This window comes from Bufo gargarizans, chromosome 1 (genome assembly GCF_014858855.1).
Source record: "Bufo gargarizans isolate SCDJY-AF-19 chromosome 1, ASM1485885v1, whole genome shotgun sequence".
Taxonomy (NCBI): domain Eukaryota; kingdom Metazoa; phylum Chordata; class Amphibia; order Anura; family Bufonidae; genus Bufo; species Bufo gargarizans.
In genome coordinates this window covers 340,578,098-340,596,502 of record NC_058080.1, presented here as the reverse complement: position 1 = coordinate 340,596,502, position 18,405 = coordinate 340,578,098, and the positions used below count along the sequence as shown (strand labels likewise).

At 43.7% G+C, this 18,405-nt stretch overlaps 1 protein-coding gene across 5 annotated transcripts in view; it reads left to right on the top strand.

Moving 5' to 3' along the window:
- Positions 1-18,405, top strand: part of NFIC (nuclear factor I C) — an 834,580-nt gene that overhangs the window by 452,223 nt on the left and 363,952 nt on the right. For all 5 annotated transcript variants that reach the window (XM_044306615.1, XM_044306604.1, XM_044306589.1 and 2 more), the window contains one exon: positions 6,163-6,287. In XM_044306615.1, coding sequence (XP_044162550.1) covers positions 6,163-6,287 — 125 coding nt within the window. The remainder of the gene's footprint in view (positions 1-6,162; positions 6,288-18,405) is intronic.

Here is an 18,405-nt window from a genome sequence, read left to right as displayed (position 1 = left end):
AGGGTGGCCCTCACTGGCAGATGGTATAAGACCAGGAGGATGACTCCAGCTTACCACAAGGCTGGAGTACCCCTCAGCTTCAGGTCTCAACTGAGGCTAAATAGCCCAAGTAGCCACACCCACACAGACACACACTGGAAAGGGAATTAACCCTTCCAACACCAGACAGGGTAGTGAAGCCACTTAAAGGGAAAGTGCACACACAAATAAACCCTGTGCACACCAAACAGGAAAAGGGCACACATATAACCCAAGTTGCCATAGGCAACTGCATGCATAGACAGTGAGCAGCCCAGCAACAAGCTCAGGCTGCTACAGTGCCAACACCATGTTGCCAGCTGCAACCGCACATGAGGCTAACAACTTACAGCCCTCAGCTGCGGTGAACAACCAACTGACCGCTGGCAACTGCATGTGAAGTCTAAGTCACGACCATCAGCATAGTCGTGACAAAGGGATCTTCTGGCCGAGTTAGACAATGCTGCTGCTCTGGCCGATAACCTTAGAGCGTCAGCTGACGCATCCGAAATAAAGTCTACTGCTTTTAGCATAATAGATATTGCTTCCAGTACCTGCTCCCTTGGGGTTCTATTAGCAATATGTGATTCTAATTCCCCTAACCAGACTTTAAGTGACCTTGCCACCGATGTAGTAGCAATATTAGGCTTAAAGGAGGAGGTAGACGCTTTCCATTTTTTTCTAAGATAGGTGTCAGCTCTTTTATCCATCAGGTCTTCAAACTTCAATATTTTTATTAACCTATGCAACTGGGCCATCTACCCTAGGAACATCCTGCAAGGCCAAGTCATCCTGATCATTTAAGGGGTATTTCCTTTTGACTGATCTAGGAATAAAAACTTTTTATCAGGCTTGTTCCATTCTTGCTTTATCAACTCCTTAACACAGTCCTGAATAGGGCACTTTCTCTCCTTTCTTGGCCTCAGACTTTCAAACATTAGTTCCTGTCCTGTCCTGTTCTAGTCTCCTTTTCTTTTTCTACCTATATAGTGGACCTCACTGCTTTTAATAAAAGGTCCGTATCCTCCACTTTAAAAAGTGGTCTTCCCTTAAGAGCTTCAGAGGAAGAATCTGAACTTTCTTTTACTCCCTCTTCCTCTGAATCTGACTGAGTAAAGTCTGATTCTACCACTTGAGCCCAGTTCTTCCTATAAGAACTAGTAAGCGACTTCTTAAACTGTTCCACCGAGGAACGGACTTCCATCTTGACCAGACTCTGTATATTTTGGGACAAGGATGGGGATTACTCCGCTACCACTTTATCCAGGCAGGGCTGACAACAGGCTTTGGGGTAAGATGGACAGCTTCTTTCTGAAAATCCCACACTCTCTGCCTTTCCTCTTGTGGGCAGCTTTCTTTGGGGCCTCCTTAACCTGTAGCAATACATAGCCCACAATAAATCACCAGGGAATAGATAAAATAATCTCCCATATAGGAGACAGTAGGGTACAACTCCTCTTACTCCCCAGGAGTACCATGCCGAGTTCAGAGTGTTGCTCCTGTCTTTCAGTGCCCTGTGGTGTCTCCCCTTCCACCATGCACAAAAGAGGAAACCGGAAGGAAAATTGGCTGTTCTCCCAAACTTCCCACACTGCTGCTTCTGCTGCTTTTTACTTCCATAATGGCTTGCCGACATCCTCTTTTGACAGGTCGCGCACTGCCCACCATGCTTCCTTGGCCTCTCCCCTTCCCTGTCCAGCATGGAACGCACGCGTCTCATGCGGGACGCCTGCTCAATGCATGCCGGAAAGAGGGCCTGCAAGAACGCGCTGCACTGGCGAACCAGGAGAGGATGCATCCCCCCTCCCCACTGGAACTTTGCCCGGCCACAGGTATGAAGAGAAGTAGGTAGCCGTGAGGGATCCCCCCATGGCAAAAGGAGACAAAAACCTTGCAGCGTTATTCTGTCCGTGATGGGGATGCAACCAAATGGAACGGAATGCATTTTGGTGCACTCCGTTTCGTTCAGTTATGTCCCCATTGACCATGAATGGGGACAAAATGGAAGCGTTTTCTCAAGATCCTTTGATGGAAGTCATTAGCGGAAAGGGAAAGCACAGGTGTGAAAGTCACCTTAATATCAAATAATATTTAAAAAAAATGGAGAGCTGTAACATTGTAGTTCTATACGGTGTGCAGTTATATGTATTGTAAGGGATCGCTCTCTTTCAGGGGTCGGCAATGACAGACTTAGTTTAAACTGTGCTTTGCTTTGGCACTTCAGCATCAGCACAAAACATAAACAAACAAAATAAACACCTGCCCGTCTAGGCACTCACTAATACATTGGTGTTATCCTAACTCACCTCTAAAGCGTGGTTCACATCCAGGGTAAGATCAGGCTTTTCTCAAACATAATATCCAGCAGCCTCCTGGTTTTCACACAGCCTGGTGGCCCCCAGCCATCCTGGCTGCAACCACTCAGAGCCTCTACACGCTTCCTTTACCAAGTCCTCTCTGGACTCCTACACTGAGGGCTGGTTTATCCCCCAGTGATTAAACCCAGCTGGCCTCACCTATGGTGGAATAGGGGTGTGAGCTGAAATATCCACCCCTCTATCTTTTATGAGGCCTGTCACTGCCTCACAGTATTGATATAAATATATGCAGTATGTTAGGCAAAGCTGGAAACACACTGAATACCAGTTTCCAGGAATAGTATTCCATTTTGAAATATGTCATAGCATCTTGCCTGGGTTTTCTAAAGTATTTTGTGCTTCTTTATAAAAGGTGGCACAATGCTTATCATAAAGGGATACCAATTGTTATTAGAATAATCCATATTAAAAGATAGATACAGTTAAAACATAATCACACACAATAAAGCTGAAGGCATGACAGTAGCCCAAGGTGAAAAATGGAAAATGAATAGGCATCACTTAGGTAAAACACAGTAACACAACATAAACATTGAAATGCATAAATGCAGGAATACTTTAACCCTATTCAAATATTGAACAGAGACCCAATAAGGAACCATATTACAGAATTATCTCTCTCTCTCTCTCTCTCTCTGTATATATATATATATATATATATATATATATATATAATGTTATATGTAGATGAAAACGGACTGCACATCCAGTAGAAAAAAGGTAGAAATTTATTCAACCACGGTGGCACAGTGAGGTGACGTTTCGGCTCAAAACACAGAGCTTAAAACGTCGCCTCACTGTGCCACCATGGTTGAATAAATTTCTACCTTTTTTCTACTGGATGTGCTGTCCGTTTTCATCTACATTTCCATTTCCACGCTTTTTTGTGAATTGGTGCTGCCACGCTTTTCCTTATTATATATACATGTGTACAAGGAGTGCCGAATTATTAGGCAAATGAGTATTTTGACCACATCATCCTCTTTATGCATGTTGTCTTACTCCAAGCTTTATAGGCTCGAAAGCCTACTACCAATTAAGCATATTAGGTGATGTGCATCTCTGTAATGAGAAGGGGTGTGGTCTAATGACATCAACACCCTATATCAGGTGTGCATAATTATTAGGCAACTTCCTTTCCTTTGTCAAAATGGGTCAAAAGAAGGACTTGACAGGCTCAGAAAAGTCAAAAATAGTGAGATATCTTGCAGAGGGATGCAGCACTCTTAAAATTGCAAAGCTTCTGAAGCGTGATCATCGAACAATCAAGCGTTTCATTCAAAATAGTCAACAGGGTCGCAAGGAGCGTGTGGAAAAACCAAGGCGCAAAATAACTGCCCATGAACTGAGAAAAGTCAAGCGTGCAGCTGCCAAGATGCCACTTGCCACCAGTTTGGCCATATTTCAGAGCAACATCACTGGAGTGCCCAAAAGCACAAGGTGTGCAATACTCAGAGACATGGCCAAGGTAATAAAGGTTGAAAGACGACCACCACTGAACAAGACACACAAGCTGAAACGTCAAGACTGGGCCAAGAAATATCTCAAGACTGATTTTTCTAAGGTTTTATGGACTGATGAAATGAGAGTGAGTCTTGATGGGCCAGATGGATGGGCCCGTGGCTGGATTGGTAAAGGGCAGAGAGCTCCAGTCCGACTCAGACGCCAGCAAGGTGGAGGCGGAGTACTGGTTTGGGCTGGTATCATCAAAGATGAGCTTGTGGGGCCTTTTCGGGTTGAGGATGGAGTCAAGCTCAACTCCCAGTCCTACTGCCAGTTTCTGGAAGACACCTTCTTCAAGCAGTGGTACAGGAAGAAGTCTGCATCCTTCAAGAAAAACATGATTTTCATGCAGGACAATGCTCCTTCATACGCGTCCAAGTACTCCACAGCGTGGCTGGCAGGAAAGGGTATAAAAGAAGAAAATCTAATGACATGGCCTCCTTGTTCACCTGATCTGAACCCCATTGAGAACCTGTGGTCCATCATCAAATGTGAGATTTACAAGGAGGGAAAACAGTACACCTCTCTGAACAGTGTCTGGGAGGCTGTGGTTGCTGCTGCACGCAATGTTGATCAGATCAAAACACTGACAGAATCCATGGATGGCAGGCTTTTGAGTGTCCTTGCAAAGAAAGGTGGCTATATTGGTCACTGATTTGTTTTTGTTTTGTTTTTGAATGTCAGAAATGTATATTTGTGAATGTTGAGATGTTATATTGGTTTCACTGGTAAAAATAAATAATTGAAATGGGTATATATTTGTTTTTTGTTAAGTTGCCTAATAATTATGCACAGTAATAGTCACCTGCACACACAGATATCCCCCTAAAATAGCTAAAACTAAAAACAAACTAAAAACTACTTCCAAAAATATTCAGCTTTGATATTAATTAGTTTTTTGGGTTCATTGAGAACATGGTTGTTGTTCAATAATAAAATTAATCCTCAAAAATACAACTTGCCTAATAATTCTGCACTCCCTGTATATACAGGTGAAACTCGAAAAATTAGAATATCGGGCGAAAGTCCATTTACTTCAGTAATGCAAATTAAAAGGAATTGCATTAATGCAGCAAAAAAATCGAATTTTGTGAAAAGGTTCAATATTCTAGGCTCAAAGTGTCACACTCTAGTCAGCTAATTAATCCATACCCCTAAGCAAAGGGTACCTCAAAATTGTGACTTTGGGGTTTCATAAGCTATAAGCCATAATCATCCAAATAAAGGCTTGAAATATCTCGCTTTGAATGTAATGAGTCTATCTCATATGTTAGTTTCACCATTTAAGTTGCATTACTGAAATAAACGAAATTTGCACAATATTCTAATTTTTTGAGTTTCACCTGTATATATACAGTAAAAAAGAATGGTGTTGCTGTTTGCCATTGCTTCTTCTGAGGGTGACAGCTATTATAAAATGCTGCTGTTTAAACCTGGCATAGCCAACAGAAATATCTTTAACCCAATCTGCCAACATTAAACACGCATTGTTGCAAAAATCTCAAGATATTGTGTCCAATCATCAGAAAAGAAGAGCCATGGCACCTCCTTTCTCCAGCACATTTGCTTAGGGCACTTAATTTATTTTCATTGTACAAACATCATGGTTTTTTCCCTTTAGTGTGCGGGATTCTCTGCCTTCTTTAACTGCATCTGTTTTTAATCCGGATTATTATAAGGGCTCATGCACACTACCGTGTGCCCCCCGTTCCCGTATTGTGTCCCACATACAGCGGGTCTGCAATACATGGGCATCGGCCGCGTGCATTCTGCATCACGAATCGCAGACCCGTTCACTTGAATAGGTCCGCAATCACGGAGATGCGGAATGGAGGCACGGATCGGAACCCCACGGAAGTACTAGGGAGTGCTCCCGTAGTGTTTCTGGCCATGCCGCCGTACCACCAAAAAGTAGCGCATGCACAACTTTTTTGCAGTGCGGACCGTCGGATGCAGATCACGGACCCCATTCAAGTGAATAGGTCCACGATCCACGTGCAGCAGCCCCACAGTCTGTGCCTGTGCATTGCGGACCGTAATTTTGTGGTCTGCAGCACGGAGCCCTTATTCCGTGAAGTTTTCTAGTTTGTATAATTAATCCCACAGGGTTATTTAGAACCCAACTTCAATAGATTTTTCTAGAGAGGAGAGTGATCAGCAAGTTCCAGCTACAGGTGAAAGCCTGTTTAATAAAATAGTGGTGCAGGTTGGAAAGAAAATGCAATTGTATGCTTTTATGAATATGTTGTTCTTCTTTTATAAGGAGTAAGAGGCACAAATCTGGGTCTCTGGAGGATGATGTGGACACAAGTCCTGGAGGAGAGTTCTACACATCTCCATCTTCTCCAACTGGGAGCAGCCGAAACTGGACAGAGGACATGGAGGGAGGTAGGTGCTTCAATCCAATGTACAAACATAAAAACATGAACATCATATATAAATCTCAAGATCTTCTTAGACTACTATTACACTAGCGGCAGGACGGATCCGACAGGCTGCTCACCCTGTCGGATCTGTCCTGACGCTATTTCGCCATGCCGCTGGACCACCGCTCCGCCCCCATCCCTATTATAGACAATGGGGACGGGGGTGGAGCTCCGGCACAACACAGCAGTGCACGGCGAAAGGCCGCTAGACTAAGAGTACTGCATGTCCAACTTTTTAGTTCAGCGGCCTCTCACCGCGAACTGCCGTGTTGTGCCGGAGACCTACCCCCATCCCCAATATAGTCAATGGGGACAGAGCGGCGGTCCGGCGGCACGGCGAAATAGCGGCCGGACGGATCCGACAGGGTGAACAGCCTGTCGGATCCGTCCTGCCGCTAGTGTGAAAGTAGCCTTTAAAGAAGCAAATATTCATCACGATTCTTTGTCTTTTTTAATCTGTACTCTCAAAAATCTTATTAAGAGAAGTCATGCGGTTTATGTCCTTATTATAGAAGTAGAGGGTATGATTTTTGAGAAACCGTTAAGTAAAACAGTGTTTCACGGACGTGTGCTGTCCGTGTTCTCCACGGACAGCACACGTCCCCATTTATTTTAAAGTGTGCATTCAGACATCAGTGTTTTAGCATGGTCTGTGTGTACGTGTTTTTAGCACAGATGCATGCTCTTTTTTTGTCCGTGTTCACGGATCCATCACGTCCATTATGGGTTTATGGGTCCCTGAAAACCACGGATGCAACAGGGATGCCTTCCGTGTTGCATCCGTGTTTCACAGATCATTAAGAGGAGATGCTTTGAAAATTATTTTTCAGCTGTTCAGTGTCAGTGAAACACGAATGGCACATGGACAGCAAAAAAATTGACCCACCGACCCAACACGGATCCTTCCCGGACTGTTTCACGGATGCGTCACTGACCACCTGCTTACGGATTTGAGCACGGACGTGTAAATGAGGCTTAAGACTGTGTTCACATTACATTCCAGCCATCTATCGGTAATTTATGTCAAGTGGTTTTGCGAACATATGCCTACTAAAGAAAGCTCCAAGATATGCTATTGTATAGGCATACAGCAACATATGTAGGCACCCAGTTTAAAAAGGCAAAAAGGATATTTTGCAGGATATGTTTTTTGTGCGGGATGCCTCTGCATACAGTAGAAGAACACAGTCAATGTGCTTTTCTATACAATTTTGGCATCTGTTGGTTGAATGGGGGCCTATGCATATATTTTACACTATGTGATATAATATTTTGTTTATACCCTTTCCTCTCTGCAATGTACTATTATGGCATAGAGCACAGGTAGTTAATACTCTGTGCCATAATAGTGCACAATGGCAATGTCATGAGCTCAGGACAGCTTTATAATACAGCTGCCACCCAACTCTGACTTCCAGCATTAGATATAACTCCAATCCCAGCATTTTAACACTTCAGATGCTGCGGTCAACAGCGATCACAGCATCTGAGCTGTTAGACAGCTCCCTCTTTCCTCCAATTGGCACTTCGCCAATACAGTCGTTGATTGCCAAGTAGTTGATTGCCTTCTGAAAGGCCCCCAGAATTGTTGTTATTTGGTCACCTCAGCTCCCTCTCAAAAATAAATAAAAATTATGAAAAGGTCTCACGTATTAACATAGTATCAATAAAAACTATAGATTGCCCTTAAACAGCTGCATCGGCAGAAAAGTAAAAAAGTTGTAGATGTCAGAAAACCTAATAAAACCATATCAATTTGTTATCTCCATAATCATACTGACCCACAGATTAAACTTAAAAAAAGTTTTCAGAGATTTTACTACTGATGACCTATCCTCAGGATAGGTCATCAGTGTCTGACCGGTGGGGGTCCAACACTCGGGACCCCCACTAATCAGCTGCTTGAAAAGGCACCAACGCTCCTGTGAGCGCTGCAGCCTTCTCGCAGCTTACCAAGCACAGCGCTGTACATTGTTTAGCGGCTGTGCTTGGTATCGCACTCAGCCCCATTGACTTCTATAAAGCTGAGCTACTCCTAGGCCACGTGATACATGAACATATCGTCACTGGCCTAGGAAAAGGTGGAGAAGGCCACAGCACTCACAGGAGCTGGCGGGCGTCCAAGGTGTCAGATCCCCACCAATCAGATACTGGTTACCTATCCTGATGATAGGTCATGAGTAGTAAAATCTCAAAGGGTTTGTCTCATTGCAATAACCTATCCGCCAATCAGACACTTATCCCCATCCTGTGGATAGATGATAAGTTCTTGGAATGGGACAACCCCTTTAACTACCGAACTAGGCAACATCCTTAAGGGGATAAATGTATAAAGTAGCAAATATAATTTTGTGAAATTATTGAGAATCAATATGTATAAGCGAGGGGAATAGATTTATCACAATCTGTATGAAAAATCCATTATAATCTATTATGGCCAGATTTATTTTCACTTTGGCTAGCAAAGTCCATCAAGTTTCAATTTTTATTTGTTTTTACTGGATAGAAAAGTAAAGAATGCTTTGCTATTCCGTTTGGCAAAGCCCAGCAGAAAATTTATAGAAAGCAGAATTGTGGACAGAAAGAGTCTTGGTTTTATATGTTTTGATTTTATATATAGTTTAATAAAATAATATTTTTTTTATTAATTAAAAATATGAAATTGGGTAATATCTAAGTAATATTCTTTCTGAGATTGGGGATTTTGATGCTGCTTAAACTTACCTTTGCAGATCTGGCTCATGTATGTTTTGTTCACACAGGACATAGAACACTTCAGTTATTATCTAAGTTATCATTTATTTTCATCATAGCTGAAATTTAACTACAGTTGGGAAATGGTGCATTAACATAACCGTTTAACTTTTTGTTAGGCCTCTTTCCCATGGGCCTGTGCGTGCTGCAAAATGCGGGCCGCAATGCATGAGCACAGTCCGTGGGGCAGCTGCAGCGGATGGCAAAAAGATAGAACATGTTCTATCTTTTTGTGGAACAGAAGTACGGGACGAAACCCCAAGGAACCACTCCGTAGTACTTCCGTAGGGTTCCGTTCCGTGGTTCCGTTCCACACCATTCCGCATCTCCATTGAAGTGAATGGGTCCGCATCCGTGATGCGGAATGCCCACGGAACGGCACCCATGTATTGTGGATCCTCAAATGCGGTCCGCAATACGGCAACAGGCGCGCACATCCATGGGAAAGAGGCCTTATTCTGATCCGTCAGAAGAAGAGGGAGAGAAAAAAAAACTGGATCCAGTAAAAAAAAAAAAAAGGATCTTGTTGCATCAGTTGTCATCCATTTGAGCCATTTCCATCTAAGATCCATTTTTTAGACGGAAATAAAATTCAGTACTTTTATTTCCGTTTAAAAAAAAACGTATCTCAGATGGAAATGGCTCAAACGGATGACAACTGACGCAACAGATCCGTTTTTTTTTACTGGAGCCTGTAAAAAAAATACAGATCCTGTGTAATCCTATGCATAAGGCCTCTTTCACACTGGCGTGTGCGCCCCGTTGCCGTAATACACGAGCAAAATGCGGGCCGCAATACACGAGCACAGTCTGTGGGGCAGCGGATTGTGGACCCATTCACTTGAATGGGTTCGTGATCCGGCCGTTCCTCAAAAAGATAGGACATGTTCTATCTTTTTGCGGAACCTAAGTGCGGGACGAAACCCCACGGAACCACTCCGTAGTGCTTCCATAGGGTTACGTTCAAGTGAATGGGTCCGCATCCGTGATGCCGAATGCCCACAGAACGGCACTAGTGTATTGCGGAAACGCAAATGCCTAAGGGCTCGTTCACATGACTGTTTCCCCTCCGTTGCTGTATTGCGGCCTGCATACGGCGGGTCCGCAATACACGGGGTACCGGCCGCGCATTCTGCATCACGGATGCGGACCCATTCACTTGAATGGGTCTGCAAATCCGGAGATGCGGTGCATAACTGAAGCATGGAATGGAACCCCACATAAGCGCTACGGAGTGCTTCCTGGGGTTCCGTTCCATGTCTCCGAACCGCAAAAAGATAGAACTTGCTCTATTTTTTTGCAGAACAGACGGACTGCGGACCCATTTAAGTGAATGAGTCCGCGATCCGCATGCGGCTGGCCCACGGTCAGTGCTCATGCATTGCGGACTGCAATTTGCGGTCCACAGCATGGGCATGGAGGGGCAACGGTCATGTGAACGACCCTTACTGATGCAACAGGATCATTTTTTTTTTTTTTTCCCTCTCTCTTCTTCTAACGGATTAGAAGAATGGAAGGCTAAACGGTGATCACTGCCGTACATACAGGGGTCGCAGTTACGACCGAGCCCAGCACTCCAGAGGGCCCAGCCTTGCTGTGGGAGGAGACCTAAAAGCCCGGCAATCTGCCTCCTGTCGTAAGGGAAGAAGGTAAGTATGTTTATTTATTTTTTCTAAAGCTGCAGACTGGGGCTGGGGGCGGGGGGGGGGGGGGGTTGATGGGCACAACTAGAGTGAGGGGACACAAAAGTGGGAATCTCTACTGAGGGCCACCTAGTCTGCCATAACTAATTTGAGGGGCACGTAATCTGGCATAACTACTGTGAGGGGGGCACATATGAAGGCATAACTACTGAGAGGGGGCACGCAATCTGGCATAACCACTGTGAGGGGCACGTATGTGGGCATATCTAATGTGAGGGGCACATAATCTAGCATAACGACTCTGAGGGGACACATAACTGGGCATAAATACTGTGAAGGGGCACATAATCTGCCATAACTACTGTGAGGGACATATAATCTGGCATTACTATCGTGAGAGAACACATAATTGAGGGGGCACGTATCTGGGCATATCTACTTTGAGGGGGCACATAACTGGACATAAATACTGTGAAGGGGCACATAATCTGCCATAACTACTGTGAGGGGCACATAATCTGGCATTACTACTGTGAGGGGCACATAATCTGGCATTACTACTGTGAGGGGCACATATACTGGCATTACTATTGTGAGGGAGGCATATATCTGGGCATAACTACTGTAAGGGGACACATATTTGGCATAACTACTATGATGGGGCACATATCTGGGCATAACTACTGTGAGGGGCCACAAGGTGGGCATTAGTACTGTGGTGGTTGCACTTAGGGGAGGGGGCCCCATGGATCAGTTTCGCACACCGGGGCCCCATGGATTGTGTGTACGCCACTGACGGTGATGTGAGGTGGAGGTGTCTTTCACAACCTTTTGTTGTGGTATCCTGTTTGATACTTCTTTGTGGTCAACTATTTAATTCCATATTTTTTTTTTTCCCCTCAAAGGTTAGTGACCCTGTTATCATCATGCAAAGTGTTCGCATCATAATTTTACATACATACTTTGTCAGCAGCAACTTTTTTATGCCACTTGCAGGTCAATAAATGACAATATAAACTGTACAAAGCCCTGTATAGAGAAGATTCCAAATAATGCCATTTTATTAATGAAGGTTGGGCTACCAAAGTGTGCTACAGTTGTGGAAAGGAATGATTTGCCTGCTGCGTTTTGCTTCAGTCCCCAGTACAGCTATGTATGTGTATGCCGCGTTTCATCCTGGATAACCAATGCTCCCTAATTAACTTGCTTTGCTCCTTCTAAGCAAAGCAAAGCTTTATATTTAGGCTCAAATCATATTTTCCCCATCCGTTTAACATATACAAAAAACATATACGTTAAATGGATGCCTCACACTGATGCCATCCGTTCACCATTGAGTTCCATTGTAAAAATAAATAAATAAATAAAAAATGTATACTTTTTTAACTGTTTCTACTGTGCAGGAGGCTAGAACATGGTGTGCTGCATTTTTATATCCTTTTTTTTCTGAAATATACATCAAGCAGAAGCATAAAACTCAATGATAAAACTCACACTTAGAGGGGTAATGAGGTTACTTTGGATAGAGTGAAATGCCCACATTGGATGGCCTTTTTCCTCACTCAACCTCTTTATACTTTGCAAATATTTTACTTACAGCATTTACTTTTTAATCCTTTCTTGACAGCCCTTTTCCCCTTCCCAACAGAGCCTATTTTTGCAAATCTGACTTGTCACTTTATGCGGTAACAACTTTGGAATGCTTTTACTTATCCATCCGATTCAGAGATTGTTTTCTCGTGACATATCATACTTCATGTTAATGGTAAATTTGATTTGATGTTTTACTGTTATTTATTTAAAAATCACAAATTTATATATAATTTGAAAAAAATCGAAATTGTTCGAAATTAGAATTTCTCTGCTTTTAAGACTGAGTGATATCTCATAAAATAGTTACTACTTATCATTCACCTTATGTCTACTTTATGTTTGCATAATTTAGGAAATGTCATTTTTTTTCTTTAGGACATTAGAATTTTGGAAGCAATTTTTTTAAACAAAACCAACTTTTTTGTGACCAATTCAGTTTCAAAGACACTTTGAGTGACTCACATAATAGTAACCACCATAAATAACCCCATTTTAGAAACTACACACCTCAAATTATTCAAAACTGATTTTACAAACTATGTTAGCCTTTTAGCTTTCCACACAAAATAAAGGACTATTGAGGTGAAATTTCAAAATGTCACTTTTGTTTTTGCATATTTTCTATTTTAATCCATTCTTTCCTGTAAAACAGCAAGGGTTAGTAACAAAACAAACCTTGTTATTTATTACCCTGATTCCACATTTTATAGAAACACCCCATATGTAGTCGTAAATAGGGTTGAGAGAACCCAAACTGTAAAGTTCGGGTTCGGGTTCGAGTTTGGTGTTCGGGGAGTTAATGGCGCATTTTGAAAGGCTGCAAAGCAGCCAATCAACAAGCATTTAACTTGTGTGCCCTTAGAAGCCATCACAACCATGCCTAGTAATAGCATGGCTGTGATTGGCCAGTGCAGCATGTGACCCAGCCTCTATGTAAGCTGGAGTCACGTAGGGCTGCACGTCACTCTGCTTTTACTAGTGTAGGATAGGATGCTGCTGCTGTGAGGGAGAGAGTAGGAAAGAATCTGTTATCAGAAGTGCTTGTTAACTCGGCAATCTACAGCGATTTTGTTTTGTGGCACCCAAAAGTGCACCATTTTTGTACCCTGCCCTGAGCCCAGTGACACAGAAAAAGAACGTTTGTCCGTCTGTTAGTTAGGTTGTGCAAGTTCAGTGCACCAGCACAGCATATGTGCATTTGTGACAGTCAAATACAAGGTTTAAATATTGCAATTATATTCAGGTTTAAAAAAAAAACTCAATTTTTTGCAAGATAATACATTTTGGGCCCTTTGCTAAATTTGTGACAGTCAAATACAAACTTTAAATACTGCAATTATATTCTGGGTTTAAAAAACACCCATTTTTTGCAAGACCCTGCATCTGGGGCCTTTGCTTCATTTGTCACAGTGAAATACAAGCTTTAACTACTGCAATTATATACTGGGTTTAAAAAAACAACATTTTTTTGCAAGACCCTACATCTGGGGCCTTTTTCTGCATTTAGTACAGTGAAATACAACCTTTAAAGGGCTCCTGTCACCCCACTAAAGTCTTTTTTTTTTGGGGGGGGGGGGGTACTTATAATCCCTACACTGCGATATTTCAATACATAATGTTATTATTCATTTTGGTTCAGCAGATAATGCAAAAAACTGACTTTTATCATATGCAAATTACCTGTCTACCAGCAAGTAGGGCGGCTACTTGCGGGTAGCAGCCGCATCCTCCTCTCATAAAGACGCCCCCTCCTCATGTTGATTGACAGGGCCAGCAAACGCGCTCGTTCTCTGCTGGCCCTGTCTGCATTCAAAATCTGGCGCCTGCGCTGTACCTGTCTTCAGTCGGCGCAGGTGCACTGAGGGGAGGACATTGGCACCTGCAACCCATGGCCATCAGTCTTTCAACTCACCCCCTTGCAAATCAGCAAAGCAGTCTGAGCCCCAAGTCATGCAGCAGTCTCATCTGCTTTTTGATGACTCTGCTAGCAGGGTTTCCCAGGGCCATCCACATAGCCCTACCCCAGAAGTAGAAGAGATTGAGTGCACACACTACTGTGGCTTTCTGCAGTGTGCAGACCAACAAGGAGGGCAGGGGTGAAGACTGGGTAGAAGATGATATGGAGGATGATGAGGTCCTCGACCCAACATGGAATCAAGGTCACGCGCGTGACCTGTCTAGTTCGTAGGAAGAGGCGGTGGTAACACAGAGGCACCAGCACAGCAGAAGAGGGAGCAGGGTGCTAAAGCAGAGCGGCCGTCCCCTAGACAATATGCCTGCTAATGCCCAACGCACCAAGGGAACAAGCACACCAAAGGAGTTCCCTGGCGTGGCAGTTCTTCAGACAATGTGCTGACGACAAGACACGAGTAGTTTGCATGCTGTGCAATCAGAGCCTGAAGCGAGGCATAAACGTTCTCAACCTGAGCACAACCTGCATGACCAGGAATCTAAGTGCAAAGCACAAGCTGCAGTGGAGTAGACACCTTAAAAACCAAGAAAGGTCTCTGGCTCCTCCTGCTTCCTCTTCTGCTGCAGACTCGGCCTCCTCATCCCCCTCTGGAGTGACAGTGGCACCTGCCACCCCGCAAACAGAGCATCTTCCAGCAACACCACAACCTGGGTCACCAAGCATCTCCACAATGTCCCATGGAAGCGTTCAGCTGTCTGCCTCCCAAACACTGGAGCATAAGATTAAGTAACCCCTTCCCACCCGTGATCCCTGGCCCTGAATGCCAACATTTCAAAATGACTGGCCTTTGAAATGCTGTCATTCTGTCTGGTGGAGACGGAGAGTTATAAAAGCCATCTGTGGATACGTGGACCAGTAAGCACGGTCAGGGACTTTATATCTCCCTAACAGCACACTGGGTAAATACAGTGGCTGCTGGGCCTGAGGAGGATAGCAGTTTGGCGCATGTACTTCCACCACCGAGGATTGCAGATCGCTTCTTTTTGCCTCCTGTTGCTTCCTCCTCCTACTCTGCTTCCTCATCCTCTAACGCCTCCTCATCCGGTCAGCGTAACACCTTCACCACCAACTTCAGCACAGCCAGGGGTAAATGACAGCAGGCAGTTTTAAAACTTGTCTGTTTGGGGGACAAACCCCACACTGCGCAGGAGCTGTGGATGGGCATCGAACAACAGACCGATGAGTGGTTGGTGCCAGTGAGTCTCAAGCCCGGCCTGGTGGTGTGCGATAATGGGTGAAATCTCGTGGCAGCTCTGGGGCTAGCCGGTTTGACGCACATCCCTTGCCTGACGCATGTGCTGAATTTGGTGGTTTCTTAAAAATGACCCCGATACTTCAGAGCTCCTGCACATACCTCCATAAGAAGGACTTATTGCATGGCCATGCTTTAAAGAGAGACCTAACTGCTACTTTGTGACGATCGAACTGCCCTGAACATTTGAGCAAGCGAAGAGACCGGACGGAAGTCCCGCTTGGAGTATCGCGAGATTGGGCTGGACTGTCACAGCTTGCAAGCCGTGTAGACGGAGCGGCGTTTTCAGCAGACTTCAGAGCGTCCTAAAGGATTTTCACTACATCGTTCACGGCTTCCTCTAGATAGAGGTAAGAAATCAGCCGTGACTAGAATCGGGCTATAAGAATATTTTATCAAACAGCCAGATATTGTGCGTTGCGGTGTACTACACTAGAGACTCGGACCTCTTTTATTTTCCACAGGAATCAAGTACAGCACATTGCGCATTGTTGCGCTGGACTCCAATCAGTGTCCCACACTTAACACTTTATTCATTGTTTATACGCATTGTCACTATTATATCTATGATCCTTATTATATGGTTTTAGTTAATCCAACACTGCTTATTTAACACTCTTAGGCGCGAATTTATTGTCTTCACTTTGTCTATTAGGACACGATTGGGCTATTGAATTGAAGCTGCATTATTATTACATAAGGTCGACCATATTATTTTAATTATTTTATTGATTTGTATGTATGCTATTTTAATACTATTGTCATTTTAAACAATTTTTAGTTAATAAAATCTGAGTGTTGCCATAGAATTGAGTGCTCGCTTCCGTACTGTGCAATTTACTCATCAAATTGAGGTGGGGCGTCCTCAATCATTAGTTTGTAGCACCATACCACCCACTACCAACAGTGAGCCACTCCATTTAATTAACTACAAAAACAATTGTTGACTACCTCCTCCTCCTCCACCGCCCCTTCCACCTACACCGCTACGTCCACTGCCTCCTCAACATACTACTCCATATGGACCTTCACCTAATAGATCAAGATTATTATTTTTAATTTTTACATATATTTTTTTAAAGTAATTTCACTAATTTGTCTGATACATTGTTGGGTTTCATACCCCAATTTTTGGCTGTGATATACCCCTGCTCTACCTAGTAGACAAGGATATACATTTCACTAATTTGTCTGTTACATGGTCGGGTGAAATTCACAAATTTATACCCCTGCTCTACCTAGTAGACAGGGAAATACATTTAACTAATTTGCCTGTTACATTGTTTGGTGACAATCACCAATTTTTTTGCTGTGATATACCCCTGCTCTACCTAGTGGACAAGGAAATACATTTCACTAATTCGTCTGTTACATAGTTGGGTGACAAATGCTAATCTTTTGCACTAGAAAGTACAAAATCGTCTGTTCAATTGGTGGGTGACATGAACCCAGTTTTGCCATGAATAAACCCCTGCTCTGAAAATTGACAGGGACTTAAATTTCAAAAATTTGTCTTTGATTGACGCGCGCCACCTCCTTTGATTCGATCCTTCTGCTTTAAAAACTTGTCCCGTATTTCCACTCAATTACATTTCAGCCATTGACCTCCCTTGGATGTGGTATCCCTTTCTCACACTCCCTCTCTGGCGTGGAACCCTGATTTGCCGCTAACCGTTATCAACATGGTAAGCACAGAAAAGAACATTGAAAGTTGATAGAGAAGATATCCAATTGGATCGTAGACGTCACGGGGACGTGCAATCAGGCAGAAGTTATCTAGAGTCAACATAGCGGCAGCAGTGTCCTACGTTTCCAAATCCAAAATACCCCAGTGACATTTCCTGTAATTTTTTATTAATCATTCCAATAACAGGGCATCTTAAGAGTCCTGTATTGTTCTTTATCATCACTACCTCCCCGAGTCGGGAGTGGGTAATTACCACCCGGCCCCTACTTTACTTTGAAGCTTCGGCTTAATAATATGTCCCACATTTCGATCACATTTAATTTAATCCATTGACCTCCCTTGGATGTGGTATCCCTTTCTCAGGCTCCCTCTCCGACCTGGAGCCCTGATTCCCCACTACCCATGATCACCATGGTAGGCGCAGAAAAGAACATCGAAAGTTGATAGAGAAGATATCCAATTGGATCGTGGACGTCACTGGGACGTGCAACATGGTTAAGCTGTATGTTGCACACGCCTACACGTACTGACTGATGGGTCTGCCACCTTCAACTTCTGGATCTCCAAATCGGGCACAGGGCCTAAGCTTGCCCTTTATGCCTTGGAGGTGCTGCCCTGCCCTGCAGCCAGTGTATTGTCTGAATGTTTGTTTAGCATGGCTGGAAGGGGTTATCACAGGTTATATTTCCCAATGTTTTGGGGTCTACCCAAATTTAAACAAAATAAAAATTATAAATAAATAAAAACTGTGTTGGCTACCTCCTCATCCACCACCGCTTCCACCTACACTGCCACATCCACCGCCTCTTCATCCTTCTACTGGAAGTCATTTCCCTATCCAAATTTGTTTGCAGAGCACTTGCCATGCTCTTAACCACATTTTGCTGCCATTTGCAGCCCTCTAGCCCTTTCCATGACTTTTTTTTAGAGCCATTTTAGTGCTCCAAAGTTGGGGTCCCCATTGACTTCAATGGGGTTCGGGTTAGGGGTCAAGTTCGGGTCCCGAACTCAAACTTTTTTGTGAAGTTCTGCCGAACCCGTCGAACCCGAACATCCAGGTGTCCGCTCAACTCTAGTCGCAAACTGTTGTATGAGTACACACCTTAGAATGGAAGGAGCGCTATATAGTTTTTGGAGGGCAGTTTTTGCTGGAGAATGGTTTTTGGTTGCCATGTCACA